The sequence below is a fragment of the Tupaia chinensis genome, unplaced genomic scaffold, assembly GCF_000334495.1.
Source record: "Tupaia chinensis unplaced genomic scaffold, TupChi_1.0 Scaffold143970_1, whole genome shotgun sequence".
In the NCBI taxonomy this organism is placed as follows: domain Eukaryota; kingdom Metazoa; phylum Chordata; class Mammalia; order Scandentia; family Tupaiidae; genus Tupaia; species Tupaia belangeri.
In genome coordinates, this window is record NW_006203821.1 from 308775 (window position 1) to 326466 (window position 17692).

Sequence of the window (17692 nt, forward strand, 5' to 3'; positions counted from 1 at the left end):
GGCGCCGGGTGGGAACGGGCGTTGCTCCCTCCAGCCCACGCCCCAGCCCATAGCCCCCACCCCACACCCCACACCCCCCGCACCAGCTCAGGCCCCGCCTGTTGCTGCACTCTCCTCCCCTTCCTCCACCCCCAACCCCTAGCCTAGTCGGAGAGTGGCGGAGCTTCCCTAGAGATGGGTAGGAAAAGAAGTAAAGATTCTAAGGGCAAAAAAGAGAAAGAAGGGTAGGAGGTACTAAGTGAGTGAAGCTAAAGGGGCACCTGGGAAGAGACATGCAAATAGAAAGGAGATTCAAAATAACAGTAAAATGAAGGGGATGAACCGGAGTGGTCCTGGGCCTGGGTCCGCGTGGCCCCTTCTTCCTAAGGTCATGTAAGGCGTCCCTTATGCTGCTTGAATCAAACCACATGCACCCTCGGGGAGCTCGGCGATGATACTGCAATGCTAACGCATTGTCAGCCTTCAAGGGACCCAGGGAAATGGCAGAGACAAGGAGAAGAGAGAAAACTCCGGAGGAATGGGGACAGGAGAAAGAAAAGGAAGGAAGAACGAGAAAGAAGGGCAAGAGTTTGGTCAACAAGGGATGGAAGGAAGGGAGAAAAGGAGAGGCAGAGTGATACAGGGAGAGGCAATTAAGCTGGAGTGGGGGGGCTGAGTGTGTCAATAAAGGACAGAGATGAAAAACACAGGCCCAGAGGCAGAGATGGAAAGGGTTTGTCCAGCTACCAGATCCTTCCTAGGACTGTGCATTTCCCACCAGCCAAGAGTTCTGGGCTGGCTCAGGCGAAATCCGGGTGGGGCTGAGAAGGGATCTCCCAGGGACCCACCCCATGGCCTGTCCCTCTTCCTCCCCTTCCCTCCTAGGCTAGTGGGGGTGGGGAGGGCGACATTTTCCAACTCTCTGCTATTTATAACTCTAATCCAGAAACGGGCCAGGAGGAGAGATAGAAAATAATTTGGCACAGCTGGAACCTCACTTGCTCCCACTTCCCTTTCCTCCTTTTCTTTCTTACTGGGTGTCGGTCTTGCACTTTTTGCCTTCCTTCTTATCTCTGTCACACTTGGAATCTTTTTCTTTTTTGAGAGGTTTTTGCTATAGAGCGCGTGCGCTCGCCAGAAAGACAGAGACAGAGAGAGACAGAAAGCGAGAAATCATCCCCTAGGGAGATGGCCATGTTGCAATCCCTTCTACCTTCTCTTCTCGGGATTTTGGGCATGCACGCACATGTGCTCGGCTTGAGTTTAAGCTGCTGGGTCCAGGACTCAAACCATAGTCGACTTCGTGGGAATCCAGCAACACAGCCATTACGCCAACTGCTGGTCCCACACTTGGAATCTTTTTCAGAATACTTCTCAATGTCTCTAATGTTGTCTCTTACCCACACCCCCACACATGGTATCATACTCGTGATTCTCTCTTCTTTTTTTTTTTTTTTTTTTTTATGGTTTTCTACCGTGTTTTTTTTTTTTTTTTTTTTTTTTTTTTTTTTTTTGGAGAGGTTTTTGCTATAGGGCACGTGCGCTCACCAGAAAGACAGAGAGAGACAGAGAGACAGAAAGCAAGAAATCACTCCCCAGGGGGGATGGCCCTTCTCCTCCATTCTCCTCTTGGGATCTTGGGCATGCAAGCACATGCGCCTGGCATGAGTTTAAGCCGCCAGGTCTGGGACTCGAACCACGGTCAAGTACATGGGAGTCCAGCAACATAGCCATTAGGCTAACTGCTGGTCCCCCCCCCTTTTTTTTAAAGGATTTTTGCTTTAGGGCATGTGTGCTTGCTGGAGAGAGAGAGAGAGACAGAGATAGTGAGAGGGAAAGTGAGAAATCACCCCCCAGGAGGATGGCCACGCCTGCAATCCCGTCTCCTCTGTCCTCCTCCTGGGATCTTGGGCACGTACGCACATGTGCCTGACATGATTTTCAGTCCACCAGGTCCAGGATTCTAACCACAGTTGGCCATGTGAGAATTCAACAACACAACCATTGCGCCATCTGCTGGCCCCTCTCTTCTCCTTTCTTAAGTTTTATTTTTAATCATGATGAAGAGCACGTGCACTCACAAGAGAGAGAGAGACCATAGATAGGCTCTTGTCATAGCATGATCCTCTTCCCCAAGCCCTCCAGCTTACCAGGAGCATGTGAGCTTAAGCATGCTTAAGCATGTGAGCACTCCCCATGTGTCCACAGTCAGCCATGCGGCTTCCAGCACTGGTTCAGTATGCTATCCACTGTGCCATGGAGGCTGGCCCTTTTTAAGAGCTCTAATATGTATCCTACCTAATTATCTTCTTCTATTCCCTTTTTCTCTCTTATTTTTTTGTTTAAGCTTACCCTTCTTTGAAAAAATAGGTTAGGCTCTCACTCTGTCTACACTGCAGATACCCCTTGCAGAACACCGGCACACCTCTTAGCAAGCACTGTGAAAGAAATGCATGTGTTGCCGGCAGGGCTGGCACGGGGATTCTGCTTTCCCCCAGCTATGTCCTCTCTATACCTCGTCTATCTCACACGCCAAGACAGTAGAGAGGAGTTGATCTGAGAATGCAGAATAGCAACGTCAGAGTAGAGCCCAGAACTTCTCATTCCCAGCCCAGACCTCCAACCCACGTGAAAATGCCGTTAGCGCCCCAGCTGCACCTGCAACTTCTGCCTGCTTCCTTCTCCCCTTCACTGCCTTCTGATAAAGCCAAGGCTGAAATCAGACGCCAAGAATTCACTTCTGACCTCCTCTGCCCAAATATTTGAGAAGTCACCTCACCCGCCACAGGAGGAAAGAGCAGGAAAGAAGAGAGAGAGGCCACCCAAAATTAGCCTGGCTATAAATAGTGGGGCAAGGGAGGGCGGGGAACACACAAGAACACTAGACCAACCTAGTAAATTTAGACATGTAGAATTTCCCTAATGGAGAAGTGAGACCAGAATGTTGGAACAGAGAATAATACTGTAGGTGAAGAGGGAAATGAAGAAACTAGAGAGATCTAGAGAGTGGAAGAAGCTCAACATTAAAATACATTACCTGGGACCACCAGGTGGTGTAGTGAGCTTCCACATAGAGGGCTGCATTTCGAGTCCTGGTCCAGTCGCTTGAAACTTACATCAGGAGTGTGTGCATGCATGCCCAAAATTCCAAGAGGAGAAGGGATTACAGTGTGACCAGTTCCCCTGGGGGCTGATTTCTCACTCTCCCTCTCACTGTCTCTCTCTCTCTCTGATGGGCAAATACCTTTTTGGAAAGGTTTTTTACTATAGGGTGCATGCACTCGCCAGACAGACAGAGAGAGACAGAGAGACAGAAAGTGAGAAATCAACCCCCGGGGGGGGGGCCACGCTGCAATCCCTTCTCCTCCATTCTCCTCTCGGGATCTTGGGCACGCACGCACACGCGCCCGGCGTGAGTTTAAGCCACCGGTCCGGGATGCGAACCACGGTCGACTACGTGGGAGTCCAGCGACATAGCCATTATGCTAACTGCTGGTCCCATGGGCACATACTTTTTAAGGCAAAAACCTTAAAAACAAAAACAAAAAAAAGAGCTTTGTATTGGAGGCTGGATCCCACATGGCCAAACACAGTACAAACCATGACCCTAGCCGCTTGCTTGAAAAACACACCAAGTGTGGGACCAGCAGTTGGTGTAATGGCTATGTTACTGGACTCCCATGTAGTCGACCGCAGTTCGAGTCCCAGATCTAGTGGCTTAAACTCACGCCAGGTGTGCCATGCATGCCCAAGATCCCAAGAGAAGAATAGAGGAGAAGGAAGGGATTGAGGCATGGCTATCCCCCATCCCGGAGGGGGGGGGGTGATTTCTCACTTTTTGTCTCTCTGTCTCTTTCTGTCTTTCTGGCAAACGCATGTGCCCTGTAGCAAAACCCCCCCCAAAAAAAAAAGCACACCAAGTGCATGTGTGTGTTCATCCCCAAAATCCTGATGGGAAAGAGAAATGGAAGAAAGATATTGCAGTGTGATCATGCCCACTGGGAGGGTGCTTTCACTCTCTCTCTCTCTTTCTCCTTCTGCCTAGCGAACATACACATCCTCTGGCAAGAACTCTTTTTTATTTTTTTAAGATTTTTTTGCCAAAGGCAGGTGCATTTACCAGAAAGCAAGAGACAGAGACAGAGAGAGGAAAAGTGAGAAATCACCCACCAGCAGGGGTGGCTATGCTGTAATTCCTCCTCCTCCATTCTCCTCTAGGGATTTTGAGCATGAACACGGACACACCCGGCATGCTTTCCAAGCTGCCTGGTCCAGCCACAGTCAGCCACGTGGGAGTCCAATACCTTAACCACTGCATCACCTGATAGTCCCGATTTTTTTAATGGTGGAAGTTGAATAAGGCCTAGAAGCCAGTTAACAGGATTGTATCTATATCAGCTTTCTGGTTTTGATATTATGCTGCAGTTATAAAAGATGTCACCACTAGGGAGACTGAGTGAAGGGTATAAAGGACTTCACGTACTATTTTTGCAACTTCCTCGGAGTCTGTAATTATTTCAAAACCTTTCCAAAACGTTTTTTAAAAATTGAGAAATGTAGGGACCGGCAGGTGGTGTGGTGGTTAAGGGCGCTGGACTCCTACATGGCCGACTGCAGTTCGAGTCTCGGACCTGGTGGCTTGCTTTCTCACTCTCCCTTTCTCTTTCTCTCACTCTGTCTCTCCCTGGTCAAATCAAAATAAATAAATAAAGTTAAATAAAATAATTCCTTTTTAAAAAATTGAGAAATGTACAGACCCAGCAAAGACTGTACTTCTGAGTGTCTTCTGAGTGGAAGCTGAGGCTTGCTCCAGCCCCTTCCCACTCCGATGGTATCTTTCCTTCCATTGAGGATCCCTATCTTTCAGCTCCCCCAGATCACACCTCTAGCTGTTGTCTCTAGCTTACAGGCAAACACACACTCCAGGATTAACTTCTCCCTCCACTTCATATGGCAACAGAGACTACGTCCCAGGATCCAGCTCTTCGTTCCCAACACACACAACATGAGGGCTTTCTCACCCCACCCACCTCTCTAGCGCTGGAATCCTGCCTGCCTCTGAATTCTGGCCGCAGCTAAAACTCAAACTGCAGGAGTGGCTGGAAGAGAAAGATCGTAAATGTGACCAAGAGGAGTCATTTAGGAAATGGTTTGACCACTCTGCTCTTTGAGAATCTGTTACCCAGAAGACTGAACCCATGGAGGTCTCTTCCCAGTGTGATAGGGTCCTTGGCTTTGTACAAGAAAGAATTCAAGAATGAGCCTTTAGGGACCAGCAGTTGGCGTAATGGCTGTCGCTAGATTCCCATGTAGTCGACAGCAGTTCGAGTCCTGGACCCGGTGGTTTAAACTCACGCTGGGTGTGTGTGCGTGCCCAAGATCCCTAGAGGAGAATGGAGGAGAAGGGATTGTGGCATGGCCATCACCCCTGGGGGGTGATTTCTCGCTTTCTGTGTCTCTCTGTCTTTCTGGCGAGTGCACACGCCCTATAACAAAAACCTCTCCAAAAAAAAGAATGAGCCTTTAAGAAAGAGTGAAAGCAGGTTAGTTAAGGAAAGTGTACAGAGCAGATTACTCTATAGGTGGAGCAGCCCCGTGAGGGCAGATGGGCGCACAGCTTCATTCCCTCTTCAGGTGGATCAGGGAGTAAGCCCGGGACAAATCACCACTGCGACTGTTTCCCTGTCCACAAACCTCGAGAGGAAGGAGAAACCTGTTACCCAAAAGGGAAGATAGAAGGGCTGCCCCATAGGTAGAGAAGCCCTGAACTTTGATAGGCATCTTGCTTGTATGTCTTGGCTTAATGCAAGCTAAGTAAGGCTTAGCAGTGGTTTTCCTTGAATCACTGTCCCTCCCATATTTCTGACTTTCTAGGGCTGTTTCAGTCGTTGCCATGGTCATTGTAAACTGTCATGGCATGGATGAGAGTGTCATCTAGCATGCCAATAAAGGGGGCCAACAAAGGGCGTGGTAGTCAAGATGCTGGACTTTCACATGGCTGACCACAGTTCAGGTCCCGGACCTGGTAGCTTGAGAATCATACTGGGCACATGCGCACGCGTGTCCAAAATCTCGGGAAGAGAATGAAGGAGAAAGGACTGTAGCGTGGGCATCTTCCCTGTCTGTCTGTCTGTCTCTCTCTCTCTCTCTCTCTCTTCAGCAAGTACATGTGCCCTATGGTGAAAGCCTTAAAAAAAAATGCCAGGGCCAACAGATGGCATAGTGGTTGCATTGCTGGACTCCATGTGGCCAACCACAACTCAAGTCCCAGACCCAGTGGCTTGAAACTCATGCCAAGCACGTAGGTGTGTGCATGCCCAAGATTCCAGGAGGAGAACGGAGGGGAAGGGATTGCAGAATGGCCAACCCCCCTTGGGAGTGAATTCTCACTTTCCTTCCACTGCCCCTGTCTCTCTCTCTCTCTCCAGTGAGCACACAAGGCAAAAACCTCTACAGAAATAGAAAATGCCCAATAAAGTACAATGAGAATACAATGAGTTGAAGGTTAGGCAGTGGTTGTTTCAGGTGCCATCTTGGTTCCAACTGGTTCAAAATCAGTCTTTCAACCAGCTCCTGTTTTGTCAGGCTTTATTGCTTTATTGTAGGTGCTAGAATTTCCCTTGCCTCACACCCCTCCTGTCTCGGATATAAGAGAAACTCTCACGTCTTAGAACCATGGGGAGGTTGCTTCCCACAGGGAGCTATTTAGACTGTCTTGAGGGCCCCTGTTCTTTGAGCACTGGCTTCAGGCCAACATTTGGAACTTGGCCACACCACCAACAGCCCCCTCTCTTGAAGCTCAGCCAGATTTCCCAGCATGTGAATCCTTCTCCACTTACTCCATGTCCTCCCTCAGTCCTCACCCAACCCCTAACAACTCAGAAGCTTCCGGCCCCAATGTTTGGCCCAGTCAGTTTGGAACTTGCTAATCAAGGTTAACTCTGAAAGAGACCTCAAAAGAACAGGGAAATGAATGGGAAAAAGGAGCGTGGAGTTGCACTCATTCATTTTCAGGGGGAAATAATCTGGGTGGGAAATTGCAGGAAGAGGTAGGCAGAAAGATTTCAAATGTCAAGAGTCACTCTCCTGACATGCATGCAACTTGTTTCCGCCTCTACCAAAGGCAGATGGAGCTGACCTCAATCACAGCAGAAACCTAGGTTAGACAGTGAACAAGTACCCAGAAAAAGAACAGATATTGGGTGTTACTGGAGAGATCAGCTGAGGTCCGCAGATACAGGTACCCCACGTCCTCTGCCCAGCTCTGGGGTAAAGGAACAGCCACTGTGTGGGAGAGGAGGGCAGGGCTGATGTCAGCAGAATCCTGGCAGTCTCTATACTGATTGTGAAAATATCAGGCGGTTGTGCCAAGGGGAGCGAGGGTAATACTGGATGGGCCTGGCACTCTCTCTGAGTCAGCCTAATCTTAACACTCATGAACTCACTCGTCTGGAACCCCTGACACCAAACCCCCTTTTAGCCCTCTGTTTCACTTGCCACATCATCATTTTCTGGCATCCCCTCCAACCATGCCCTTCTCTCCCAGGCCATAGCTCTGGAAGCGAGGCACCGGGCACCTTCCGATCAGCCTCTATTTTGCTTGCTCACTGCAGTTGGAAACTGGAGCCAGAGAAGGCGGAGGACTGGGCCAGGCTGCCCTGTGATGCTCTCACTTCCCGCTTCTATTGATCAGCCCCTCTTTGGAGGAGAGCCTCTTCCCAAACACTCCTTCCCTGCCAGGATTCCCTTAACTCATGCCCAACACAAGCTAGAGGAGCATAGCGATGAGAGGCGGAGTCCTCCCCAAAAGTGCGTCTGGGCCCCCTTTCCTAGGATCTCTCCCATGGTTTATGCGATATGCAGTTGTTACACACAGTCTCTGAGTTGGCCTGGATTTACATCTTAGCTCTACCACTTATGAACTGTATTACTTAACTGCTCTGTACCTTAGATTCTCTTTTAATTTTTTGAGGATTATTTTTTCAGAATTATCTTTTTTTTTTTTTTTTTGAGAGGTTTTTGCTATAGGGCGCGTGCGCTCGCCAGACAGACAGAGAGAGACATAGAGACAGAAAGCGAGAAATCACCCCCCCCAGGGGGGATGGTCACGCCGCAATTCCTTCTCCTCCATTCTCCTCTCGGGATCTTGGGCACGCACGCACACGCGCCCAGCGTGAGTTTTAAGCCACTGGGTCCGGGACGCGAACCGCGGTTGACTACGTGAGAGTCCAGCGACACAGCCATTACACTAACTGCTGGTTCCCCAGAATTATCTTTATCAATTTTATTCATCACCTTTTTTTTTTTAATTTGATCAACAAGAGAGCGAGAAAGTGAGCTGCCAAGTTCAGGACTCGAACCACAATCGACCATCTTGGAGTCCAGCACCTCAACCACCACACCACTTGCCGGCCCCTCTGTACCTTAGATTCTTGATCTGCAAATTGGGGATGACAATAATGCTACTTCACAGGATAAGTCTAGGGATTAAATGAATAAATACATATAAAGTGATTGACCTGTGGTAAGCAATCCAGAAATGCTGGGAAAAGTCATACTACACATATAAGCACAGACACATACGTACATAGTATCCACCATTTTTATTTTGACATGTAATGTTCTGTTTTATGCTGTCACTTAACCATTTCATGTGCTTCTACTCACTCATCCTTCGACAGCTGCATATGTCCCAGGATTTAGGATGCTAGTCTGCAAATAACTGAATAAATCAACCCATCAGTACTTCTCAACTCACACAGAAAATTCAACCAGAGTTAGTCATTCTGGGGACAGCAGAAGGCATGACAATTGAGGCGCTGGACTCCTCCATGGCGGACCACAGTTCAAGTCCTAGACCTGGCAGCTTGCTTTCTCATTTTCGCTCTCTTTGTTTCTCTGTGGTAAGCACACATGCCCTGTAGCAACTTTTTAAAATAATCATAATAATAAATAAAATTAAATAAATAATTGTTTGGGGGTTTTTTGGAGAAGTTTTCGCTATAGGGCGCGTGCACTCGCCAGACAGACAGAGAGAGACAGAGAGACAGAAAGCGAGAAATCACCCCCCAGGGGGGATGGCCACACCGCAATCCCTTCTCCTCTAGGGATCTTGGGGAAGCGACATTGCACTCGGCGAACCGCGGTCGACTACGTGGGAGTCCAGCGACATAGTCATTACGCTAACTGCTGGTTCCCAATAAATAATTGTTAAAACGGTTAATTATTGGGCCCGGCAGATGGTGTGGTGGTTAAGGAAGCTGGATTCCCACATGGCCAACCGTGGTTCAAGTCTCAGAACCCTCAGCTTGCTTTCTCACTTTCCCTCTCTCTCTCTCTCTCCCTCTGGTCAAATTAAAATAATAATAATAATAAAGTTAAGTGAAGAATTTTTTTTAAAGGGTTAGTAATTCTGGTGGCATGGTGGCTAAAGGTGCTGGACTCCCACATGGCCAACCACGGTTCGAGTCCCAGACATGATAGCTTGCTTTCTCACTTTCTCCTCTCTCTCTCTCTCTCTGTCTCTCTCTGATTAACTGGAACATAGTGGGACCAGCGGGTGGCATAGTGGCTATGTAGCTGGATTCCCATGTAGTTGACCACAGTTCAAGTCTCGGACCCGGTGGCTTAAACTCATGCTGGGTGCATGTGCATGTGTGCCCAAGATCCAGAGAGAAGAATGGAGAAGGGATTGCAGCATGGCCATGGGGGGAGGGGGGGAGGGATTTGTCTCTATCTGTCTCTGTCTTTCTGGCAAAGGCACACGCCCTATAGCGAAAACCTCTCAAAAAAAAAAAAAAAAAAAAAAACCTGGAAAATGGCAGTAACAATAATAAAGTTTAAAATAATTCTTTTTTTAAAAAAGGGGGAACCAGCAGGTAGTGTGGTGGTTAAGGGCGCTAGACTCCCACATGACCGACCACGATTTGAACCCAGACCTGGCAGTTTGCTTTCTCTCTCTTTCTCTCTCTCTCCCCCTCTCTGGTCAAAAAAGGAAAGAAGGAAGGAAGGAGAAAGAAAGAAAGTTAAATAATTAAGGGTTATTCTAACTAGCCTAACCTATTCTCATCTTCCCTGCAAGTAGATATTATACAAATAAGTCGGTTTCAACCATGCCACTGAATCATAAAAGAATGCCAAAGTTGGAAATAGTCATGTATATGATTTAGTATAGTGATTCTCAACCTTTGGTGCTCATTAAAATCACCAGAACATCTTAAAAAAAAAAAGTTGGTGTCTGCGCTGCCCCCCTCAGAGATTATAATTATTGAGTCTGGGGCCAAAGCATTTTAAAAATCTGCCTCATGTGATTCTGTTGACCAAGACTGAGAAGCACTGATTTAAGCCAATCTTCTTATTTTTCTAAAGAGGTAACTAAAATCCAGAGTGTGTGAGCAATTTGCCCCAGATCATCAGCAAATTGGTGCAAGGTGCACCAAGACTGTTCCAATCCCGAGATTATGTTGATGATGTTTATGTTTCTTCTTGGAGTTAATCCCAGAAGCATTTCTCTTCGGTTCCGAGAGGCGTTGTATAATTTACCTTTTTCTTTGGCAGGAGCACTTATGCTTCTGCTAAGACTGAAATGGATTCACATTCTGTGACCACAAAAGGACAAGGATGGAGTTGCATGCTCACCACACATAGCCCGCCAAATTAGCAAAGCTCCCTAGGAGGCCGCCTGAAGGGCGTAAAACGCTTCTCCACAGCGCTCCCCCTGCGCCGAGAGCTCGGCGTCGTGGCGCGGAGACAAGCGGGGTGAGAAAAGAGCAGAGAGGAAAGCATTCCCAACCGGAGGAGGGGAGCTGGGAGCTGAGAACTGTACAGCGCTGCCAGGAGGTAAGGCGAGAGGAGGAAAAGAATTTCAATGAGTCCGGGGAGCCTCTGCTTCCCTCCCCACCGAAATGTGATGGACGTCCTGGCAACGGCCACCGTGGGGAGCCTGAGAGCCAAAGGAGACGTTAAAAACTGGCTCTGCAGTCTGGATACTGAAGAAAACTCCCAACGCTCCCCAAAACGTGAGCTCCCGATAAAGAAAAGCGCTCACTCGCCCGCCCACCACCTAGCCCCTTCCCCGCCAAGACCTGCACTAGCTCCCAGCCCACGTCTCGGAGGGCGGGGCCGGCCTCACGTGACACTGTGGTCACGTGACGCCGGCAGGGCGGGAGGCGAGGTGCGCGTTCCAGCTCCGGGAGCGGAGGGGGCCCGGCGTACCCAGCCCCCAGCCCGACGCGACCATGCTGTCCCGCCTGCTGAAAGAACACCAGGCCAAGCAGAACGAACGCAAGGAGCTGCAGGGTGAGCCGAAGAGCCGGTCGGCCGTGTTCTCGCCCGCCGCGGCCTAGGTCCGGCCGGAGGCCAGACTTCCAGTAACTGCCCAGAGCCAGGGAAGGGCGCCGGCTAGCGGGCAGCGGGTGTGGGGGCGGGGATTAGAGGACTACTTTGCCTGGAATGCCGTCCCCGGGCTAACCCTGGTCCCCGGCACTGCGGTCCCCCTCGGCCACGCCCGCCTTCCCTGACTCCGCGGCACCCTGGCCCCGCCCCTACTCGTGGGGCGCTGCGCCTATTGGTCCAGGGAGCCTCTCGTCCCGAAAGGGGGAAGGCACGCCCCTGCAGGGAGGAGGGTGATAGAGACCGCAGAGCAGACTCATGGAGGCCTGAAACCTGCTTGGGAAAGTCGGGCACTGTTTCTTGAATCTGGGCTGGGAGTCCCGGAGGTACCGAGCCTTCGGCCACGATAGCAAAGAAAGAGTGCCTGGGAGACAGGAGTTCTGGGGGCTGCCACTGAACGTTGCCGTCCCTGAGCGAGTCCCTTCCCCTCTCAGGGTGCCAGTTTCCTCAGTCCTAAAACGGAAGGGCTTACTTTATGTTTCACAAGGTTCTTTTTAGCGCTACCATTCAGAGGTTAGTTGAGATATTCTGGCAACTAATACACTAATAATTAATTGGCGGGGAACCTCTAGCACCACCCTTCAAAAAACCAAGTGTCCACTCCACTCCCTTTTCCCCCCAGAAAAGAGGAGGCGAGAGGCTATCACTGCGGCGACCTGCCTGACAGAAGCGTTGGTGGATCACCTCAATGTGGGGTAGGAATCACGTCCCATCACCACCAGTTCCCAAATCCACCACCACCCTGCCCAAGTTTAGGCAAGGTCTGGCTCTCAGACTGCTCTTTTTTTTTTTTCCCAAGAATTATTTTATTTAACTTTATTCATATATTTGTTTGTTTTGTTTTGTTTTGTTGGAGAGGTTTTTGCTATAGAGTGCATGTGATTGCCAGAAATCCAGACAGAAAGCAAGAAATCACCACCCCCACCACCCCCACCCTGGCAGAGATGGCCACAATGCAATCCCTTCTTCTCCATTCTCCTCTCGGCATCTTGGGCACACCTGCACCCACACACCTCCGGCATGAGTTTAAGCTACGAGGTCTGGGATTCAAACCACAGTCAACTACATGGGAGTCCAGCAACATAGCCATTACCCAACTGCTGGTCCCAATATATTTGTTTGTTTTAATTTGACCAGAGAGCGACAGAGTGAGAGAGAGGGAATGTAAGAAAGCAAGCCACCAGGTACAGAACTCGAACCGCAGTTAGCCATGTGTGTGTCTAGCGCCCATGACCACCACACCACCTGCTGGCCTCTCAGACTGTTCTTGAAGGGGTGGGATGTTCTACTCACTACTAGCCTGTCCCCTCCCCCAGTGAATCTCACAGAGTATGGCTTGAATCAGCTCTGACCCTTAGCAGTGGGCCAGGAGGAGCAGCTGCTGTGGTTGGAGGAGCAGCCAGATTGCCCCCTCCCCACATTAACTTCCTGGCACTTCCACATGATGCCATCTGCCCACTTCCTTTCACCCTTCCAAATCCAGCTGTCACTTCAGTGGGAGGGAGAGCACCCCTACAACCACAGCTTACCCTCTCTTCTCCACCTCCCACCCTTTGGCAAGCTTAGGGAGCAGCTGGCAGGAAAGATGGCACAGCTGGTGGGAATGAGGATAGCATCTATGCCAGGAGCAACGGTATAGCCAGGCTGTCTTTTCCTTCTGGGTCTCCAGGGGCCACCCCTTGCCCCAGCCCCAAATGAAAATGCCAGCAGCAGCCAAGGACTTGGGAAGGAGCAAAGAACATTGGCTCCTGACCCTGGGTGACCCAGCAGAGTGCAGAGATGATGACTTGATGGTTGGCCATTGGAAGAAAGGAGGCAGTATGATGCCCTCTGTCCCAAGGCTAGTAGAACAGCTTGACTGGGAATCCAGAGACTGAGTCACCCAAGTGAGCCATGCAGGGCTGGGATCATCATCATCACTCATCGGGGAGGGGAAGATTAGGGGAGAAGAAGGCTCTGGTTGAGGCCTTCTGATCTCCCTTCCTTCCAGGCAGCTCCTTTCATCCAGTGTAATAGGACTAGGAAGTCAGTAGGGAAAACTGGGATTTCGAGAACTCCCCAGGGAATCTCTTGAAGTCATGGGAGCCCCCAGCCTTACTGTTCCAACTCCTACCCCATCCTCTGGCCCAGAGAGAAGGGACAGGGTCTGCCCCCTCTCCACCTCCCCACATTGGCGCCTCCTGGGCTCTGCTGTGCCCACTGCTTGTGAGGTTGGCTCAGGCTTCTCCCTCCTTCCTCTCTTCCTTTGCTAAAGGCCACCCCACTTTCAGTTTAGAGGGCAACTAAGCCAAAGCCAGATTAGAAAGGGTTTTGTGTTGCTGCCCACAGCTCCTCTCATTCCCCAGAAAAGAAAACAAAGGCTCAGTCTATCTGAGCCCCTGTCAGGTGTCCTGCCCACTCTCTCAACCCCCACCAACCCCTTGCCTCCTCCAGCCCCCACACATTCCAGTGGGTGGTGGCACCGGATGTGGAGTCTCCAGGCTGACCTAGAGCTTTGGAATGGGGAGTGAAAGATTCATCCTCAGCCAGTGAGAGAACAATTATAATTATGGGGGGAGGGGGGGACCAGCCATGGTAGTAATGGTATCAGATGCCAGCACCTTGATTGAGGACGAAAGGAAAACCATTGCCTCAAGCAAAAAGCAGGGAGTGTGTGTGTGTTCATTCATCTGTGTGGGCGAAAGGAGAAGGGTTGGGAGACACTGAGAGCCAAGAAGAGGCCACTGGGATATCCTCTTTTGACCTAGGCAGGGTTCCTGAGGAGGGGGTTTGCATTCTCAACCCACCCCACTTAGGGAGGGACCCTTTTTTTATTTTGCCTTTCCAACTTTTTGCACACATCTGTGGGCTTGCAATCACTGCCAGATGTGTCCCTGCTGCTGGATTTTCCCAGCTTCACCACACCCCCTTTTCCCTCCCAGCTTCTTCCTCAGGGATATCCCCTCAGGTTAACCCTCCCTTCCCCCACCAGCTGCAGAAACTCCTTTGGGAGTAGGACATGGTATGCTTCCAGTCAGCTCCCAGCTCTGCTCTCCTGGGAATCCTGGGAGTGGGAGGAAGGAGCAGGGTTCATTTGCATGTATTGGTAGTCATCTGTATCACATCCAAGAATGGTTAAAATCAGGAGATTTTTCCCCAGCCAGGGCTCCTGGCTGCCCACTACTACTGCAGTGGAGTGTTAGTGGACTCCTGACTCCCTCCCACTACTGCAGTGGAGTATTAATCCTGGAGACCACCCCCACCACACTAGTTGGGTGAGCTGACCTCCTCCCTTCTCCAACCCTTAGTGTGGCCCAGGCCTACATGAACCAGAGAAAGCTGGACCATGAGGTGAAGACCCTACAGGTCCAGGCTGCCCAATTTGCCAAGCAGACAGGCCAATGGATCGGGATGGTGGAGAACTTCAACCAGGCACTCAAGGTAGGCCACACCCCCTGCCCCCATTGGCTGCCTCTTTAACCTGTGTTAAAGAGGAAGTAGAGATGGCCCCAGAAACCCCACCTGTGGCCCTAGCATCAGAGAGGCAATAGGAAAAAAAGCAATTGTTGGGTCCAAGAACAACCCTTTCTGAGAGATGGGTACAGAATGCCCGCAGGCTAGGAACCACACTCTACCCACCCCTCTCTGCCTTCCCAGGAAATCGGGGATGTGGAGAACTGGGCTCGGAGCATCGAGCTGGACATGCGCACCATTGCCACTGCACTGGAATATGTCTACAAAGGGCAGCTGCAGTCTGCCCCCTCCTGACTCTCTTCCCCTCTCCCCGCCCTTACCCCCACCTCACCCAGCCAGGAGGCTGACAGGCCATGAATAAAATACAAACTCCATTACTATACAGTGTGTTTCCAGGAGCTACTAGCTGGGTGTAGGGGTGAGAATGTGAAGTCCAAAGGTTGTTTCCCTGAGTGACAGGAACCTTTTGGGTAGAGAGAGGAACTAGCATCCTCTTACTACCCTTACTCTTTCCTACCACCTGGTGAGGTGGCTGCCGGGTTAATCTGAGCATGGAGCTTCCCATGCTTTCTCAGAGAAGGGCCTAGTGGCCACTGCCCAGGCTTCCTGGTCATTACTTCAGTTTCCCACACAGGAGAAATAAGACAGGGAGCAGGCCTGGCCCCAGCTTTGGCTCTCTGCCTCTCCATGTGCTCGTGGCCACTCCCAGGCTGGTGCTAAGCAGTGTCATGGGTCTGGGCCAGGTGGGAGATTAATTCTTAGGGGCACTTCAGGCTGAAAATGGGGAAGAATGACAGGTCCAAGGCCACCAACAGAGACGAGCAGCTGCCATCCTTGACAGCTCCTTCCCCTGGGAGATCATGACATTGGTGGTCAGGAACCCAGGCTGAGAAAGATAGCCAAGGAGGCCTGAGCAAGTCTGGCTTCTGCCGAGGCCTGGCTTCTGCCAAGCAAGCCCCAGTCTCCCTGGCTCCTCCTCCTCAGCCCTCCCCCTCCACATCGCATATACGCTAATACTCCTGGCACCCAAGTCCACCCACTCTGGACTTTAGCCTTAGTTGGAGCTAGTGTGGGAACCCGGGAAGACTAGAAGCAAAGTTCTTTAAACAAAAGTAAAAAGAAGCAGCTTCAAGCTTTGTAGTACTTGCCAGCTTTCCCCAGCAGAGGTAAGTGGGATTCTGGGAGCTGGGGGTGCTCTGAGGAGACTAACTAGATGTTATATGGATTGGTAACTCAAAGCTTTGAGCTGTTAACCTGCTTTCTCACACACTGACCCCTTCAATCCTTCAGGACTATGAGGCAGACCTGGGGTTAGCCCCACTTGGTAGATGAGCTAACAGTTCAGAGACACAGAGATACTCAGCATCACACAGCAAGTTTGGGACCCTGGCTCTAAAGTGCAGGGCGCTTGGCTCTGTGCATGGTTCCAAAGACAAGGCCCAAGCTATGTACCTTTAGACAGTTCGGGTGCTCCTGGGTTTGTAGGAGAGGTGTACAGCAAACAAGAAGGCCCTCTGCTCCCATGCAGCAGGCCCACAGCCTGGTTTTAGCCACAAATACAAGGCCTGCCTACATCTTTGCTTGATGCAGATGTGCCCGTTTCAGTTTGCCAGCTATCTGCCAAGCAGATGATTTCTCAGTCTGCTCCCCAGACACTGCCAGCTAGGGAGGATCTGAGGGGCAAGGGCTTGAGGGCCAGAGTGAACTGGACCAGTTTCCCTGCCCAGCCTAGGCTGCCACCTGCAGGTCACTTGGGCTCCAGCCATGTGGCTGCCTGTGCTGCTCGGTGCCCTGCTCTGGGCAGTGCTGTGGCTGCTCCGGGACCAGCAGAGACTACCCGCCAGCGATGCCTTTGTCTTCATCACCGGCTGCGACTCGGGCTTCGGGCGCCTTTTGGCACTGCGACTGGACCAGAGGGGCTTCCGGGTCTTGGCCAGCTGCCTGACCCCCTCAGGGGCAGAAGACCTACAACGAGTGGCCTCCTCCCGCCTCCACACCACCCTGCTGGATGTCACTGATCCTCAGAGTGTCCAGCAGGCAGCAAAGTGGGTGGAAACACATGTGAGGGAAGCAGGTATGTGGAGCCACCAGGACCATGGTGCAGGGTGTTCCTAATCCTGCAGGGACCCCAGGAGTAACTTGCAGGGGCCATGAGCAGCTTCTTGGGGAGGAGCAGTGTGCTGATCCAGGAGGGAGGGGGCTGTGGGGTTGCCTCACCTACTCCCAGTGTCTGTCTCATCTCCCCACAGGGCTTTTCGGTCTGGTGAATAATGCTGGTGTGGCTGGCATCATTGGACCCACACCATGGCAGACACGGGAGGACTTCCTTCGGGTGCTGAATGTGAACACAATGGGTCCCATCGGGGTCACTCTTGCCCTGCTGCCCCTGCTGCACCAGGCCCGGGGCCGGGTGATCAACATTAGCAGTGTCCTGGGTCGCCTGGCAGCCAATGGTGGGGGCTACTGTGTCTCCAAGTTTGGCCTGGAGGCTTTCTCTGACAGCCTGAGGTGAGGGGTGCAGAGCTAGGTTCCAAGCCCACAGGCAGCCCACTCAACAAGCAAATCAGTGCCTCCCAGCACGGGCCTGCCAAAAGGGCTAAGAGCAGACCGTTTAGGGCCAGATTTCATGGGTTCAGATCCCAGCTTTCTCTCACACAAGCATTGTGACCTTAAGTAGATTATTTCTCTATACATGTCTTTTGTTTTTGTTTTTCAGGTTTTTGCCATAGGATGTGTGTGCTCACTGTGGGGGGAGAGAGGGAGGGAAAGTGAAAAATCCCCCCAACCCCAGGGATGGTCCTATTATAACTTCTTCCATTCTCCTGGAATTCTGGGCATGTATGTACACATGTCCAGCGTAATTTTTTTT

At 51.1% G+C, this 17692-nt stretch overlaps 2 protein-coding genes across 4 annotated transcripts in view; both read left to right on the forward strand.

The window, feature by feature from the left end:
• Positions 1 to 11112: 11112 nt before the first annotated feature.
• On the forward strand, positions 11113 to 15205 carry BLOC1S1 (biogenesis of lysosomal organelles complex 1 subunit 1). Its single transcript, XM_006165563.3, has 4 exons — positions 11113 to 11277; positions 11993 to 12065; positions 14658 to 14790; positions 15007 to 15205. Exons 1-4 carry the CDS (start codon positions 11217 to 11219, stop codon positions 15115 to 15117), a joined length of 378 nt encoding a protein of 125 aa, XP_006165625.1. The 5' UTR covers positions 11113 to 11216; the 3' UTR covers positions 15118 to 15205.
• A 27-nt stretch (positions 15206 to 15232) lies between these two features.
• Positions 15233 to 17692, forward strand: part of RDH5 (retinol dehydrogenase 5) — a 6262-nt gene continuing 3802 nt past the window's right edge. Inside the window, exons 1-3 of one of the 3 annotated variants that reach the window (XM_006165562.3) lie at positions 15233 to 15989; positions 16551 to 16897; positions 17073 to 17331. In XM_006165562.3, the coding sequence (XP_006165624.1) occupies positions 16588 to 16897; positions 17073 to 17331 (569 nt within the window). In that variant the 5' untranslated portion in view covers positions 15233 to 15989; positions 16551 to 16587. The remainder of the gene's footprint in view (positions 15990 to 16550; positions 16898 to 17072; positions 17332 to 17692) is intronic. The other 2 variants (XM_014582995.2, XM_014582996.2) reach the window with 2 other exon arrangements.

Bases quoted from the DNA above. Each gene is read 5' to 3' on its own strand.
- BLOC1S1 (XM_006165563.3), top strand. From the start codon at position 11,217: ATGCTGTCCCGCCTGCTGAAAGAACACCAGGCCAAGCAGAACGAACGC. The intron at 11,278-11,992 runs GTGAGCCGAAGA...TTTTCCCCCCAG, and splicing joins CGAACGCAAGGAGCTGCAGG to AAAAGAGGAGGCGAGAGGCT. The intron at 14,791-15,006 runs GTAGGCCACACC...CTGCCTTCCCAG, and splicing joins ACTTCAACCAGGCACTCAAG to GAAATCGGGGATGTGGAGAA.